We start from the raw sequence: 14,108 nt of genomic DNA, 5'->3' as shown, positions 1-14,108 counted from the left end.
ATTTAAAGAATAAAAAAACAAGAGTACGTTAATCGATTAACAATAATAGTTAAATTTAGAAAATGCCACATGTCGTGTCTCCACACCCGCACTTGGAGATTAGGGAATTGGAGAGGATTTTAATCCCGTTGTCATGGGCCCCTCAGTCTCCACTCTCCAGTGGGCGGTGGTATCTCTATTTTGTGGCCACCGGAACAACATCTACCTTTACGTATTTGGTGGGACCCAATATCTATTCTCCCACTCCTTGTCCAGTAATAGAGCCCTGGTGGGTCCCCCCATCAACGTACCACGGCCGATGATTGTTGGTACCTATCTGATTTCTAGCTAGGACCACTCTCGCCGAATCCTAAACCGGTTACCATGTCATCAAGTGTTGTGGCTGTGATCGCCACATGACTATAATACCCTTTACCAAAATAAAATTACTATAATACCCTTCAATCAAATGTTTAGATCCCTCATTTGTTTATTATGCTGATGTAACTAAGGGTGTCCTTTACCAAAAAAAAAAAAAACTAAGGGTGTCCATTTTTATTTTTTTTGGGGTAAAGGACTAAGGGTGTCCATTTGGCAAAACCAAAACATTGATTAAAAGGTCTCATTATCCCAACAAAACCAATTAATAAATGATTATAGTTAAATAATTTGAAACAGTTTCGATTAAATTGTTTTTGGAGAAATGTTTTCTGTGGGAGAATGTACTTCATGCACAGCTGCACCCATACACATTGGATGCGAAATGACCGCCCCGCTCCCATGAAATGCAAAATGACTCTTTTGTTGATGCTTCTCTATTGCCCCCATGCAGGTGTAGGAGCCGCACTCCAAGACAGAGAACACTTTCACATAGTTTTTATTGGTTTCAATTTTTTCGTCAATTTGAATTAACAGTTTTGAGTCTATTTGGTAATGAGTCTATTTTTAAAGCCCATTAAAGAAATTCGATGTTGTTGGGCTTGAACCATTACATCAAGGCTCAAATTATGACTTTAGAAAGTTTTCAAAAAAATATTAAAAGTAATTTATATGGTTTAAATCAACTACAAAACAATACAGGTCATATATAGAATGGTAGAACTAACCAGTTATGTTATAGGTTTAGTCTGTATAATTGTGTCACTAACACCAGATTGTAATCAGTATTAGTATTTTCAAATAAGCGGTTTCACTTCTTAAACCAAAACCAAATTGCATAATAAACGATTTATCAGTTCCAGTTTAAATGGTTCGATTCAAATTTAGTAAATTGTAATTCACACCCTTACTAATGTTTTCTTTCTCTAAATGGGTAATATGTTTCTTTCATGATCTTAGAAACAATTTTCAAGAAATTTCACGGACATATTATCCATATCATCATTTATTTTTCAAGACATTGTATGATAATATAAATATTTAAAAATTTAGACACAAATTTACATAGCCACAGCAACAATGAGACATTGTAGTTTCGAACAATGGACCATTAAAAGGAATAAAATTCATCCACAATTTATACAAATCAACTGAGATGCCCTTCAAACTGGATCTTTGTCCCCTCAGGTTCCCTGCCCGACCAGTTTTCCCAGTGCCTCTTATAAAGGGAGGCACAATGACCACCCTTCCTTTGCTCGAACATTGCCCCAATGGGATTCCACCCTCCTTTATTAGGGACACTAGGAAATGAGCTGGACAGGGAACTAGAGGAGATAATTTTCCCTTCAAAATCATGATTTTGTGTCCAAAATAACCTCCTCATCACGGTTGTGCCAACTAGATAAAATTTTATTACAAATTCAATTTTGGCATTGATGTATCGGTTGAAAACAATAGAAGGCTAAATGACTACGATCGATGAGGCATAAAACACCCCACCTATCGGAGGCGCCACGTGGCGACCCGACCTCAATCCGAGAACCGAGTTGGGCCGAGCGAGAATTGGGCCGACCCATATCCGATAAGTCACCGACAAAGCCGGTCGGTGCGAGCTTCCGGCGCGAGGCCGAGATTATACGGGTCACGGGACTCCTAGCCGACCTCATGGCCGAGACCAACCTCCTCTCGGGCCGACCTCCATGGCCGACCCACGGGCCGACATCGTAGGCCGAGCCCTCCTCCATTGAGACTCCCATAGCATCTCCCCACCGGAGAACTCAAGCCACGTCGCATCCTCGAAATCACATGATTTTGTGTCCAAAATAACCTCCTCATCACGGTTGTGCCAACTAGATAAAACTTTATTACAAATTCAATTTTGGCATTGATGTATCGGTTGAAAACAATACAAGGCTAAATGACTACGATACAACCCTAAACTACATGTGGCTATCTATCCTTGAAAAGGACACCCCTACCCGCACTATGAGTGGAGGAAGACCATTGCCATTAGTGAATACACAAAAAGGGTTTTAGATGGTCTTTGTAAATGTCAATATCTACTTTAGTTTCAACTTTACGTAGGATAACTAATAACCATTTATACCTACTTAGTAAAATTATTATTTTAATATTTTAAAAGGTGAGGTTTTGTGCACGGTTGTGCATAGTGTCCGATCATGCACATAGCCATTGGATAAAGATGATCGGGTACCCCATAGACCCTTACCCCAATCAAACGGTTGTGTGTATGGCCATGCATCATGATCAGTTGTGCACAAAACCAAGAAAGTTCATTTAAAAAAATCTTCTTAATCAATACACATAATTTTGCCATAAGGAAAAATCTTGTGATGATTCTTTTATTCAATCATTTACTCTTCCATCTAATGCTCTATTATGATTCTTTTATTTTGTCACTTGGTAAATACGCATTGGTCAGTTCTAATCTAATATAAGACAAACCAACAAAATCCTACAAACTATTGAAGGAGGAGAAGGGGTGCCTTTATGACACAAATGCAATCCAAGAGAGTCGATCCCTTGACCTCCTAGGGAGCATGCACTCAATCAGCAATGCCTCCAACCAACCATGTTAGTGGTTGTTTGCAGAAGGTAACATTAGTGTATACCTACCTATCCATGAACTTCCAACCCCAACTGAATCGGAAAAAAAAAATCCTCTTCAATTTTCTATAACTGTAGTGCGGTGCAATTCAGAGTGGAGATGTCGACACCTGACAGGCGCAATATCCAACGGTGTCGAGCTCGAAAAGAAAGAAAGAAAAAAAAATGAGGCGGTGCAGCTTGAACCGTTGGATGTCGAACCTCCCAAGTGTCAACCTCTCCACCCCCGAACTGCACCGCACTGCACCATGGGGGAATTGGAGAGGATTTAATCCAATTGAATCTTAGCTGCTCGTTAAGGAGATTTTTTCCTAAACTTCCACAACGTGAAATTTTACTTGAAAATTTTCACTTCAAAAAATTTGACTTATAAATTTGTACATGTATAAAAGTTTTTCAATACTTGGTTTTTTTTATGAAAACAAACATTGGAAAACTTTTCAATATGTAGAATTTTAAATTTACATACTAAAATATACCGCATAAAATTTTACTCCAAAACAAACGGAGCCTTAGTAAATTTTACTTCATAAATATAAAATTTTATATGTTGAAATTTTTTTCAATGTTTTTTCCATCAAGAAACAAACATTGGAACTCTTTTCAACATATAAAATTTTACATGTCAAATTTTTTGAAGCGAAAAATTTCAAGTAAAACCGAAGCAAACAGAGTCAATAGGAAAACCATCAATTTTTAGAATGATATTTTACTTTTGTCTTAGAAAAAAAATATTTATATTTTAGTTCTTAATTTAATAATAGTCTAGATTGCTTATTTTTTATAATGCGTAGCTACGTCTAGTTACATCATAGTACCAACCACTATTAAGACATTCTAATAAATTATTATTTATTAGAATAATATTTATATTTAAAATACTATTTAAAAAATTCGATGCCTTTAAATTTTGTTTCCTATGCAGAGTTTAGCTTTGTGTTGTGTGGTTTTTTAGGTACTAATTGCACCACAATATACATGCGAACTACTAAACCTCATACTTAGAAGTTGACCAAATTGTGAGAAACAATTAAAAATAACTTTAAATGAATTAAGTTCAAAATTTATTATTTTTCTTTCCCTTTTATGTTCCCATATCCTCTCTTTCTCTCTCTAAAACAGTTGAGAATGCAAAGAGGTCTAGGACTTCTCTTTGTTAGATATAGTTTCTTATTTTTTTAATTTTTTGCAAGATTCAGTATTTTCATCCCCCAAAAAATAATATTATGGAAGAATTGAGAATTCATATTTTATACTAAAAAGATAGACAATGAAGAATTATTTATAAAAAGAAGAAATCGAATGGTCATATAGTGTGTTTTTCTATATGACGCTTGCTCAGAGAACCCTCACTCATATCATATTTATTCCTGTACTCCTTAACCCCCTAAACCTCTTTCTGATAAGTAGGAGATTCGATCCCATAACTTCCTAGGACCACTGTATCTACTTGCAGGGGTACCACCAATTGACACATGATTATTACTAATTAATATTTTAAGATATCGAGTTACAAGGGTTGAAAAAGAAAAGATTATGACATTGAGCAATGAGCAAGCAGTTCATAGATTATGAAAACAGATAGAGAGTGGTGTGGATGTTCCAACCTAAGATTAACTCCTACATGTATATTAAAGGATTTATTTTTCAAAATAACGTAAGGTAAACTTTAGAAATTATCACCTAACATATTTATTAAATCCTACACATTCCAACTCTAATTCTTAAATTATTCCAATTAAATTCTTTCATTTAAAAAAATAAAATAAAAATTATAATAAAAGGCAAAAGATTTTGTACACGACAATACATGATGTATCTCCACAAAAGAGATTCTATTTTTCCGTACTAAAATTGGTACAGTATCACTACATACCAACGTTTTTTTGTCTAAGAAGCTAGTACCATACCATACCGAAAGAGATTTTATTTTTCCATACTAAAATTGTATCAAATCTATACCAATACAGTTCGATACGGTTTTTTATGATCAATTTTGATTTCGATTCCAAAAATTGACACCCTTCACAAAAAATAATAGATAATGATTCTCCAACGGTTCCAACCCCAACTTGTTTTTTTTTTTGATATAATTCCAACCCCAACTCTCTAAGGGAAAATTATTCTCTCCAATTCCCTAAAGCTTGGCAGCAGTACTAGGTGGAGATGTTGACATGTGCTAGTTTGGCCATCCAACAATTCGAGTTCATTGACTATGTTGAGTTTGGACATTTGGATGGCCGACTTGTCAGGTGTCAACATCTCCACCTAGCACTTCGGCATTGTCGAGCTTTAGAAATTGGAGAGGATAATAATCCACTCTCCAAGTCTTTATACCAAAAAGCTCTCCAAGTCCATTGTTTGATCCATCATCAAATGGTGAAACATGAAAGTGTTAGCGTGGGACCTACTCACAGGTACCCAACTCTCGGGAGTAGTGAGCCACGCCAGCAGTTTTTTATTAATAACAAAAGGAAAAATGTTCTCGTGTTGTTGGAGAATCAGAAACATCATCAGTCTAGACCTCCTGATGTTGCCACGTGTACTGATTTTATTCTAAACCATCTGATGCATTGACTTCCACTATCAATGTCCATCCTCTGTCCCACCTGATAAATGAAACGTGGTCAACGGAAATGCAACATGATTGGAACCGTAAGTGGGCCAATCAAAATTGAATAATCCTCACGTGCACCGGATCTAATCGAAGAAGGACTCTTCCGTAGTTTCACTTCTCCTTGTTCCTTCCCGTCAAACACTCGATAGTCGCTTCAACTTCCTGCCCTTCTTAGCTCAGAGCAAAACAAACATCGACCTCAACTCACCACGTAGATTTCCTCTCTAACCGACACGTCATCGGTAGGCCCCATTCGTACGGGAGCCCAAAACTTCTATATAATCTTCAAATCCTTCCACACCCACTCTCGGTCAGTTGCTTTCTCTATATACGAAAACCTGATAATAATCTGAAACGTGTCCTCCGATACGACACGGTACGATAGCATAGGAGAGCACAAAACCAGTTCAGATGCCGACGGCCGCGTGTCCCGTACCGCCGGCCGATAAAGCTCTGATGGCTTCAACGATGCCTATCCCGGCAGCGCAGATGCCGTCGGAGACGTTCGCAAGAGACGCCATTATCGCGTGGTTCAGGGGAGAATTCGCGGCGGCCAACGCCATCATCGACGCTCTCTGTAACCACCTGACACAACTAGATGGACTCGATGGCCATGGTGCTGAGTACGAATCGGTGTTTGGTGCGATCCATAGGAGGCGATTGAATTGGATCCCGATCCTTCAGATGCAGAAATACTACTCTATAGCAGACGTCGCTTTGGAGCTTAAGAAAGTCGCGTCCAAGAAAATGATGAGGGAGGGAGGAGAAAAGAAGAAAATTGAGGAAGTCAAGGTTTTTTATCATAAAAAGGAAGAAAGTAGCAAAGATGCCAATGGTAGTGTTCAGGTCGTGAATGGAGAATCCGGGGAGGAAATGAAGGAGAGTGAAGGTGAAGCAGTTGATGAGGTGGTGGAAGAAGTTTCGTCCGTTGACGATCAATCGGATCGTAAGGCTAATGATGAAGCAGGTAAGTGGATTTTGACGCTCGATCGATGCTCTGAATATTTGTGAGAAAATTGCAAATTTGGTCTCTGAAGCATAGATTAATGCGAACTAAAAATAAAGAAAATTTTCATTTCCACTCTTTAAATTTTCCGATGGTAGGCAATTTTAGATAAGTAGATTTCAAAATTCCGAACTTCTATCTCTGCAAAAGTGGAAGGAAAACTCATTTCCAGTCCAAAACCAGAGCATGATGCCTCTGTACGTCATGTATCGCAATATTTTTCCTGCAGTTCACTCACAAACCAACAAGAAATTAACTTCTCCGGGAACATCAGTTTGAATTACCCTCCAGGATTTAATTATTTCGAATGAAATAATCAAAAACTGAGTTTAATTTGCATTTCAAATTGCTGATGTTTGTGATGATAAATCATCAACTCGTGGGAAGGATCGCCGTCGTTCACGACTTCTACACTCCCCTGTTTCTTTCTCTGCTCGTGGGATTAGTTTATGTTTATTAAACATATTTACAGCTACTAATTTTTTAGTTAACTTTTTTTTCATTATTTCTGCCGATTTGGTTATTATTTTTCTAAGAAATTCCATTTTATATTTCCTTCTAGAGGGTTTGAGCACTTCGAGGTGAAAGTTTGATTTGGTATTACCGTCAGTTTCGGGAATTGCGAATACCATCTTTCAGCAACCAATAGAGATTGCGCGATCATCCATCATAGGCGGTGTGTAATTTGAGCCGTTCGATCCCAATTAGACTTTGACACTTGTCATTATTGTTCACTTCTATTTCCTTAGGGTTTTTGGCGCTTTTAACTCGGTGACCCGTCCAACAGACCGAGTCAATTCAATTCAATTCTTCCAAAGTTAACTCTTTGTCATTTGTAATTCTGAAAATCTTTATCTTTTGCTTTAATGGAAATCCATTTTTTTTTTTGTTTCTGTTGGTAAGATTATCAAGAAGAGCAGCTCCCTGAGGAAAGCATACAAATTTGCTCCAACCATGAAGATTGTGAGAATCGCAGAGACCAGATAAAGACAACCAAAGGATTCGTAGCCAAGGAACTCGTTAAGGGACATATGGCGAGTTTCCTTTTTTCTCTGTTTATAATAAATTCTTACTATTGAGAAGATAGAGCATAAAAGATTAGAGAGAATGAAAAGAATAGTGGTCTTGAGCTCTGAATTGTTTGTTCATCTATTGATTGTTGCTTGCAGGTCAATGTGGTGAAAGGTCTAAAACTGTATGAGGACATCTTCACTGACTCTGAGCTCTCCAAGCTCAATTCCTTTGTAAATCAACTCCTCCTTGCTGGTCGAAATGGAGAATTGTCAGGTGGGTTCTCTTTTCTTGAGATTCCTTTCAAACTATGATCTTTATGTTTTGGCAAATCTTAGTCGAATTGCCTCAAAATGTTTGATAATATAACTCTGCCTTCACAAAAATGCAGGGGAGACGTTTATTTTATTTAACAAACAGTTGAAGGGGAACGAGAGAGAGCTAATTCAGCTAGGGGTTCCAATTTTCGGACAGATTAGAGATGAAACAAATAGCAAATCTCAAAGGAGTAAGATGAACCAGTACGGTAGTTGATATTTTTGCTTTGCTTCCATAAATTTGTGGTTTGTTCCTCATAAACCAAAAGCCCCATTTCTGTTTTCAATAATTTTAATCCTTCCTGTATTAAACATTACTGTGTCTGTTGGTAGGTAATATTGAACCAATTCCACCAGTTCTTCAAGCAGTCATCGATCACTTGGTTCAATGGCATCTGATTCCAGAGAGTAGAAAACCCAACAGTTGCATTATTAACTTCTTTGATGAGGTAGGTTACTTCATTCAAAAGACTTGTTTCTGTTATCTATTTCTTTCCTCTGTCACAGGTGTGATTTGGTTTTTTCTGAGTCACGTTCTTTTTCTGTTGTGCAGGGAGAATACTCGCAACCTTATCTGAAACCGCCGCATTTGGACCAACCCACTTCCACACTACTTCTTTCCGAATCAAACATGGCTTTTGGACGGGTTCTCATGAGTGATCAGAAAGGCAATTTTAAGGGTTCACTCATGGTTTCAATTAAAGAAGGGTAAGTATTCGATATTCCTTAATCTGTGAAAGCACACAAACTAGGGGAACACGATCAATGATGCCTGATCTCAGGTCATAAGCATAAAATACACATCCCTGGCATTAGGGCAGGCATTGTAACAAGTTCCATCTGTTGGGAGTTAGATTTAGATATAGTTCCCTTGGGTCATCTCCATCCAATCTCTTGAAGTTTTAGGTTGGACCCCAAGTGGTTAACATGGTATCAGAGTCAATTCTGTATCTGATTAACTATTATGATATACCTTTGCAGGTCACTTCTAGTCATGCGAGGAAAAAGTGCTGACATGGCAAGACACGTCATATGTGCAAGTTCAAACAAGAGGGTGAGCATCACATTCTCCAAGGTTCGGCTTGACACCAACAACCAAATGAGGCCATCAACCACCCCTCCTCTGACCAGGGCCATGACAGTGTGGCAGCCAGGAGTTCCACAGCCTTATACGATGCCAAATGGCACATTCAACGGGTACGAAGCAATAGAAATGGTCCCAAAATGGGGGGTCCTTCGTGCCCCACTGGTCATGTTAACCCCGGTGCCACCCATGGTGATAAACCCCAGAAGAATCCCTCGTGGTGGAACCGGAGTGTTCTTGCCTTGGACAGTAGGGTCCAAGAAACCACCAAGGCATCTTCCACCACGGGCTCAGAAGGGAAGGCTTCTTGCATTACCTTCCTCTGTAGAAACACAAGCAGGGGAGCCCATATCGGATTCGGGCGCCAGGGAGTGACCACTACTTTAGCTTCTATCTTTGGTTATTCTCCTTTTTCGGGTTTTCGGCACCTCCCTCACCCAAACAAGAAAAGTAGTTTGGATTACCAGATGATGTTTGAGGCCAAAGCTGTACAAAATCGTGGGAAGTATTACCCTGTCCTCCCCTAACTGTGGAGAGGAGATTTGTATGTCATAGAGAGGAGTGAGGGGCACCTTTTTATCTTTGGCCTCTTGTTTATTGGATTGAAATGGGGCTGTGTAGGACCGTAGGTGCACTAAGAGGGGGGGTCTGTAGCCTTTTGATCTTGTTTTGGGGCTTTTCTCATTTTAGGAAGATTAGAGATGATTTAGTTTTAGTTCATGAAGGGTCATCAGGGCAGAGTGTTTTGTGAATTAACCCTGATAGAGAGAGGATTTTGTATTAATTTATGTTCTTTTGAGCCTCAAAAACTTTTTTTTTTTATTAAGAAGGTAGAATTTTCTGTTATGTTACATATTGCCATGCAGTTACTTTTATCGTAAAATGGAATCAGCTTTTAACATCTTTTATGAAATAGAGCATATTAGCTCATGTTCGAAAAGTATTCCAACACTAAATGGTCAAGGTAGGTCTCAAGGATAATTCGTTGAGCTAGTGACCTAGTTGGAAACATATGGAAATAGCCTCCTCACAAGTGTTTCGTTTGACCTATATGAGCAAGTCATTGGGATCCTTGGGTATTGGGAACCTGTAAAATAAAAAGGTTAAAAAAATTATATAAAATTATTTCCTCAATTAGTGGTTAAGTTGTAAGTTCATGAGACTCACAAGACTGTTTTTAGTAATCCCATATGCACAATGGTTGCTCTCACATCAATAACTTATATAGGTGTTCTGAACTAATTAAAGTATTCACAAAATTTTCAACAGTTTAGTGAGGCTCGGGGCTAAGACTAGGAAATTTTATGCAAATAGTTGTTTTAATTATAATAGTATCATTGAATATGGATGATAGCATTATTTCTATTAATTATACTTTTAACTTTGAATAATCATTAAAACTAAGCCTTGTTATTTTAAAGGGTGTAACAAATGCACGAGGCTCCCACCACTATGGGGTATGGAAAGGGTCATAATAACCGCAGCCTTACCTCTGCTGTGTGGAGAGGCTATTTTCCGACTAGAACTCGTGACCACTAGGTTGCAATGGAACAACCTTACCATTGTGCCAAGGCTCGCCATCTTACTCTGAATATTTTGTCAAGTTTTAATTTTATGGACACTTGTTACTCTTTTTTTTGTAGAAACTTGATAACTAAATCTGATTCTTAATGTCAGAAGGATCATAAATTTTATTTTTAGTGTTGTTTGAAAATGTGTCTCAAAATTAATGACACCCACCTCCTTATATATCCCTTAAAAATACCATATGTAGCTACTTAGGATATATCAAATAAATATGATAAAAATAAAAAGGTATCTTTCATGAAACAACTCCATCATTTCCATTGTAACCGAAGGGACCCCAACTACACTTTATCATCCTAAGGTTCACAAACCCCTATAGGATTTTAGTATAAAACCCAAAATACCCTCTCTATATCCTCTCCCCTACTATCTGAAGCCCACGGTGAATGATCACCATGGCTGAAGGAAAAATTGATCTTTTATTTATTTATTTTTAAGAACTATATTTAGAATATTACTTTACATGAGTTGTACAGAATGAGTTGTTTCCACATTTAGTAATATTACTTTACACAAGTTGTGTACTAAGTGCCCTAAACGTGGAGTTAAATGAGTGAGTGAGAGAGGAAAGCACAAGAGCATTAAAATTAAATATACTCTAAAGTAATAAGCTTTCTTCAAAGTGTGTGTATTTGTATACATTGATGTACATACACATGGTTTACCAAAAAAAAGATGTACATACACATGGACTTTAAAAGCTTTGTTGGGTTAAGAAAAACAAAAATAATAATATTACTTTAAATTTTACACAAGTTGTGCATTAAGTGCCCTAAGCGTGAGTGAGTGAGGAGTGAAAGCACAAGAGAATCAAAATTAAATATACTCTAAAGGTCAAGAGCTTCTTCAAAGTATGTCTATTTTTATACACTAATATGTATATACACATGGACTTTAAAAACTTTGTTGAGTTTAATAATAATAATAATAATAGAGTATGATGAACAACTAATCCACCCTCAATATTTATACTATAGGATTTTGAAGTTTAAAATTATCCAACTAAATCAAAATATATTTGCCTCATGTTTGCTCTTAACGTAGATTGTGGTTTCTAGGGTGCAAGTTTGGCCCTAACTATCCAAGCCGCCCTGATCCTGAATGGGGTCTAGGTTGAGATACCTTGGCCCTGAGGGCAGATCAAGGTTGGGAATTTTTAGCCGAGTTAGGGTCAAGCTGGGTCAGGGTTGAGGTCTCGGGCTGAGCTTGTCCAGGTCCAACTCGACCATATCTTCTTCTTCTTCTTCTTCTTCTTCGTATTCTTTCTTCTTTTTCTTTTTTCTATGCTCTTTTTTTTTCTCTTCTTTTTTTTTTTTTCTCTTTCTTTCTTTCTTCTTCTTCTTCCCAGCCAGGCCAGCCCATCCTCTTAGGCATTTGAATTCAAAGACTACAAGTGCCCTCGCTCTTAAAGTGTGAATTGAGAGCAAGACCACTAAGGCTATGTTTGAAATGCAAGAAACAAATTTTGAAAAAAAAAGGAGAGAAAGACACATAAATTCATCATTACTTGTGTCGTATTATGCTTTTCTTTTCTATCCATTTGCTGCATTCCGAACATAGCTACACACCCAAGAAACTCAGTTCTCCTTTTGGGTTAGGTTATAGGTTATGGGAGGCCTGACACCAATCATTGACATTGAGGTCAACAGATTTGGGCTGAACCTGGCCCAAGTTGCAACCCCAGCTGAACCCTCTATGAACCAGCTCCAAATAGCAGACCAAGAGCCATGTGTATGAGCAGGTTAGGGGTTTAAGGAAAGCACAGAACACACCAGTCTGGATTGCCATTACAATAAGAAACATTTTGAATGAACTTTTGCCACTTTTAAAATGATAATTCAGTCTGCAAAGTAGAAGCCCATCATCTCTACAACAACTATCACAGGAGCCCATTGTTACCTGCAAGGGTTATCGTTTTGGTCGTTTTGGTTTAGGGTATGTTGTTATTGGTACGTGCAAGTATTTAGGAAAGTTACTTAATTTATTTAATGATTAATTAGTATATTTAGATAAATAGACATGTAGTTATCTATTAATTTGTGGAGTTAAATGAGATAATGTTAGTAGTGGTGTGCGTGGATTTAAGGAGTTATAGTGTTTGTAACTGTTTTAAATCCTATTAAGTAGGTAGGAGATAGAATGGAAAATAGACTTTGACTGTAATTGGTTCCTAAGTTTTCTTTTTGAGAAAGGAGGTCCAGCTTCCTTAGTAAAGCCAAGCGGTCGTGGCTACGCTCGTAAGGCAAACCCTATCATATTCTCTATGCCGGGGGCGCAGACTGTGCCTAAACACATGGGGGTGGGCAAAATAACCACCCTGCCCCCTGAATGGTGAGCCCATGTGTCTAAGCGTAGGCTGCTCTGTGGCACAGAGAGCACCAGCCCTATCCTTGGTTATCTTTTCTTCCCCCTATTTTATCTCTTCTTCCTCCTTTTTTCCTATTTTCTCTCCTCTCCTTCGAACTTTTTTTTTTTCGTTTTGGAAATATGGGAGCTTATATTAATAGAATAAAGAATATAGGGAATTTACAGTATGTAAAATGTCTTTCCCTTGGCCTCATCCTGTATTAATTTAGAAAGAGCCGCGGGGAGACTATGTACATTGAATTGGATCTCCTAGTAAGACCCCAGGAAACCTGCCAAAAAACTTAGCACAGTTGTTGACTTCACGAATGTGATGGGAAAACAGGTAACTTCGGAAGGAATCATGTAAGCCATGAATCTCCCAATCAGCCCACAGGTGTACCATGGAGCTCGGTAACTCCCTGTGATCGACTGAATAGCTAGCTGAGAGTCAGGTCTAATTTGAATCTGAGGAAGCTTCAAGGATCTAGCAGGGCACATCGAATAGCAATCAGTTCCAGGCGTAAGACGTTGTTATCCCCTTATCCCCCCTGCTAATGCAAATAAAGCTCGACCAGATGTATCACAGCCAAGTGCACCATGACCACCCAGGTCACCCCTGAGAGCTGAGAGACCCATCGCAATTAATCGCGACCTATCCAGGAGGTGGAAAAGGCCTGTTATGCACCAACTTGTAAGGTATGACATGCTAAAAGGCCGACAGATTGAGGGAAGGCCAAGACTTATTTATGGCGGTGTGAGATTTTTTTTTTTTTTTTTTGGGGGGGGGGGTGTTAAGATAAAACTACTCTTTCAATAAGCTCAAACTCATAAGATATTGGACTAGATTTCTAAACTCTAGATCTAAATAAATTTCAGGGATGCAAATTGGGCCCAAAAAGCCCAAGCCCGCCCAAAATTTTCATTAAGATGGGATTTTCAGTCTGTGGGCCGGGCTCAGTCACAAAAGACTCAGCTTCAGATGGGCCGGGTTAAGGTCTAGAGTTAAGTCCAACTTGACCCAACCTGGTCCTAAGTTACATGCCTGTTAGTAATACCATCATTAAGGTAATATCATCATTAATATGATAAGTGTGACATTAAAAATTTCATATATACATATACTATATATGAAGGAATAAGAGGCGTGTGGGTTTC

At 38.2% G+C, this 14,108-nt stretch overlaps 1 protein-coding gene across 3 annotated transcripts; it reads left to right on the top strand.

Moving 5' to 3' along the window:
* The first annotated feature begins 5,926 nt into the window (after positions 1-5,926).
* On the top strand, positions 5,927-9,804 carry LOC122670055 (RNA demethylase ALKBH10B-like). 3 transcript variants are annotated; one of them, XM_043867007.1, is made up of 7 exons: positions 5,927-6,569; positions 7,524-7,642; positions 7,778-7,895; positions 8,011-8,127; positions 8,270-8,385; positions 8,490-8,644; positions 8,918-9,804. In XM_043867007.1, exons 1-7 carry the CDS (start codon positions 6,014-6,016, stop codon positions 9,393-9,395), a joined length of 1,659 nt encoding a protein of 552 aa, XP_043722942.1. In that variant the 5' UTR covers positions 5,927-6,013; the 3' UTR covers positions 9,396-9,804. The 3 variants fall into 3 exon arrangements, with proteins under 3 accessions (XP_043722942.1, XP_043722941.1, XP_043722940.1); XM_043867006.1 differs by having other exon boundaries at positions 7,521-7,642; XM_043867005.1 differs by having other exon boundaries at positions 7,512-7,642.
* Positions 9,805-14,108: the final 4,304 nt, after the last annotated feature.

This window comes from Telopea speciosissima, chromosome 7 (genome assembly GCF_018873765.1).
Source record: "Telopea speciosissima isolate NSW1024214 ecotype Mountain lineage chromosome 7, Tspe_v1, whole genome shotgun sequence".
Classification (NCBI taxonomy): Eukaryota; Viridiplantae; Streptophyta; class Magnoliopsida; order Proteales; family Proteaceae; genus Telopea; species Telopea speciosissima.
Note: the sequence above shows the minus strand (reverse complement) of the source record. Positions and strands in the feature narration are given on the sequence as shown.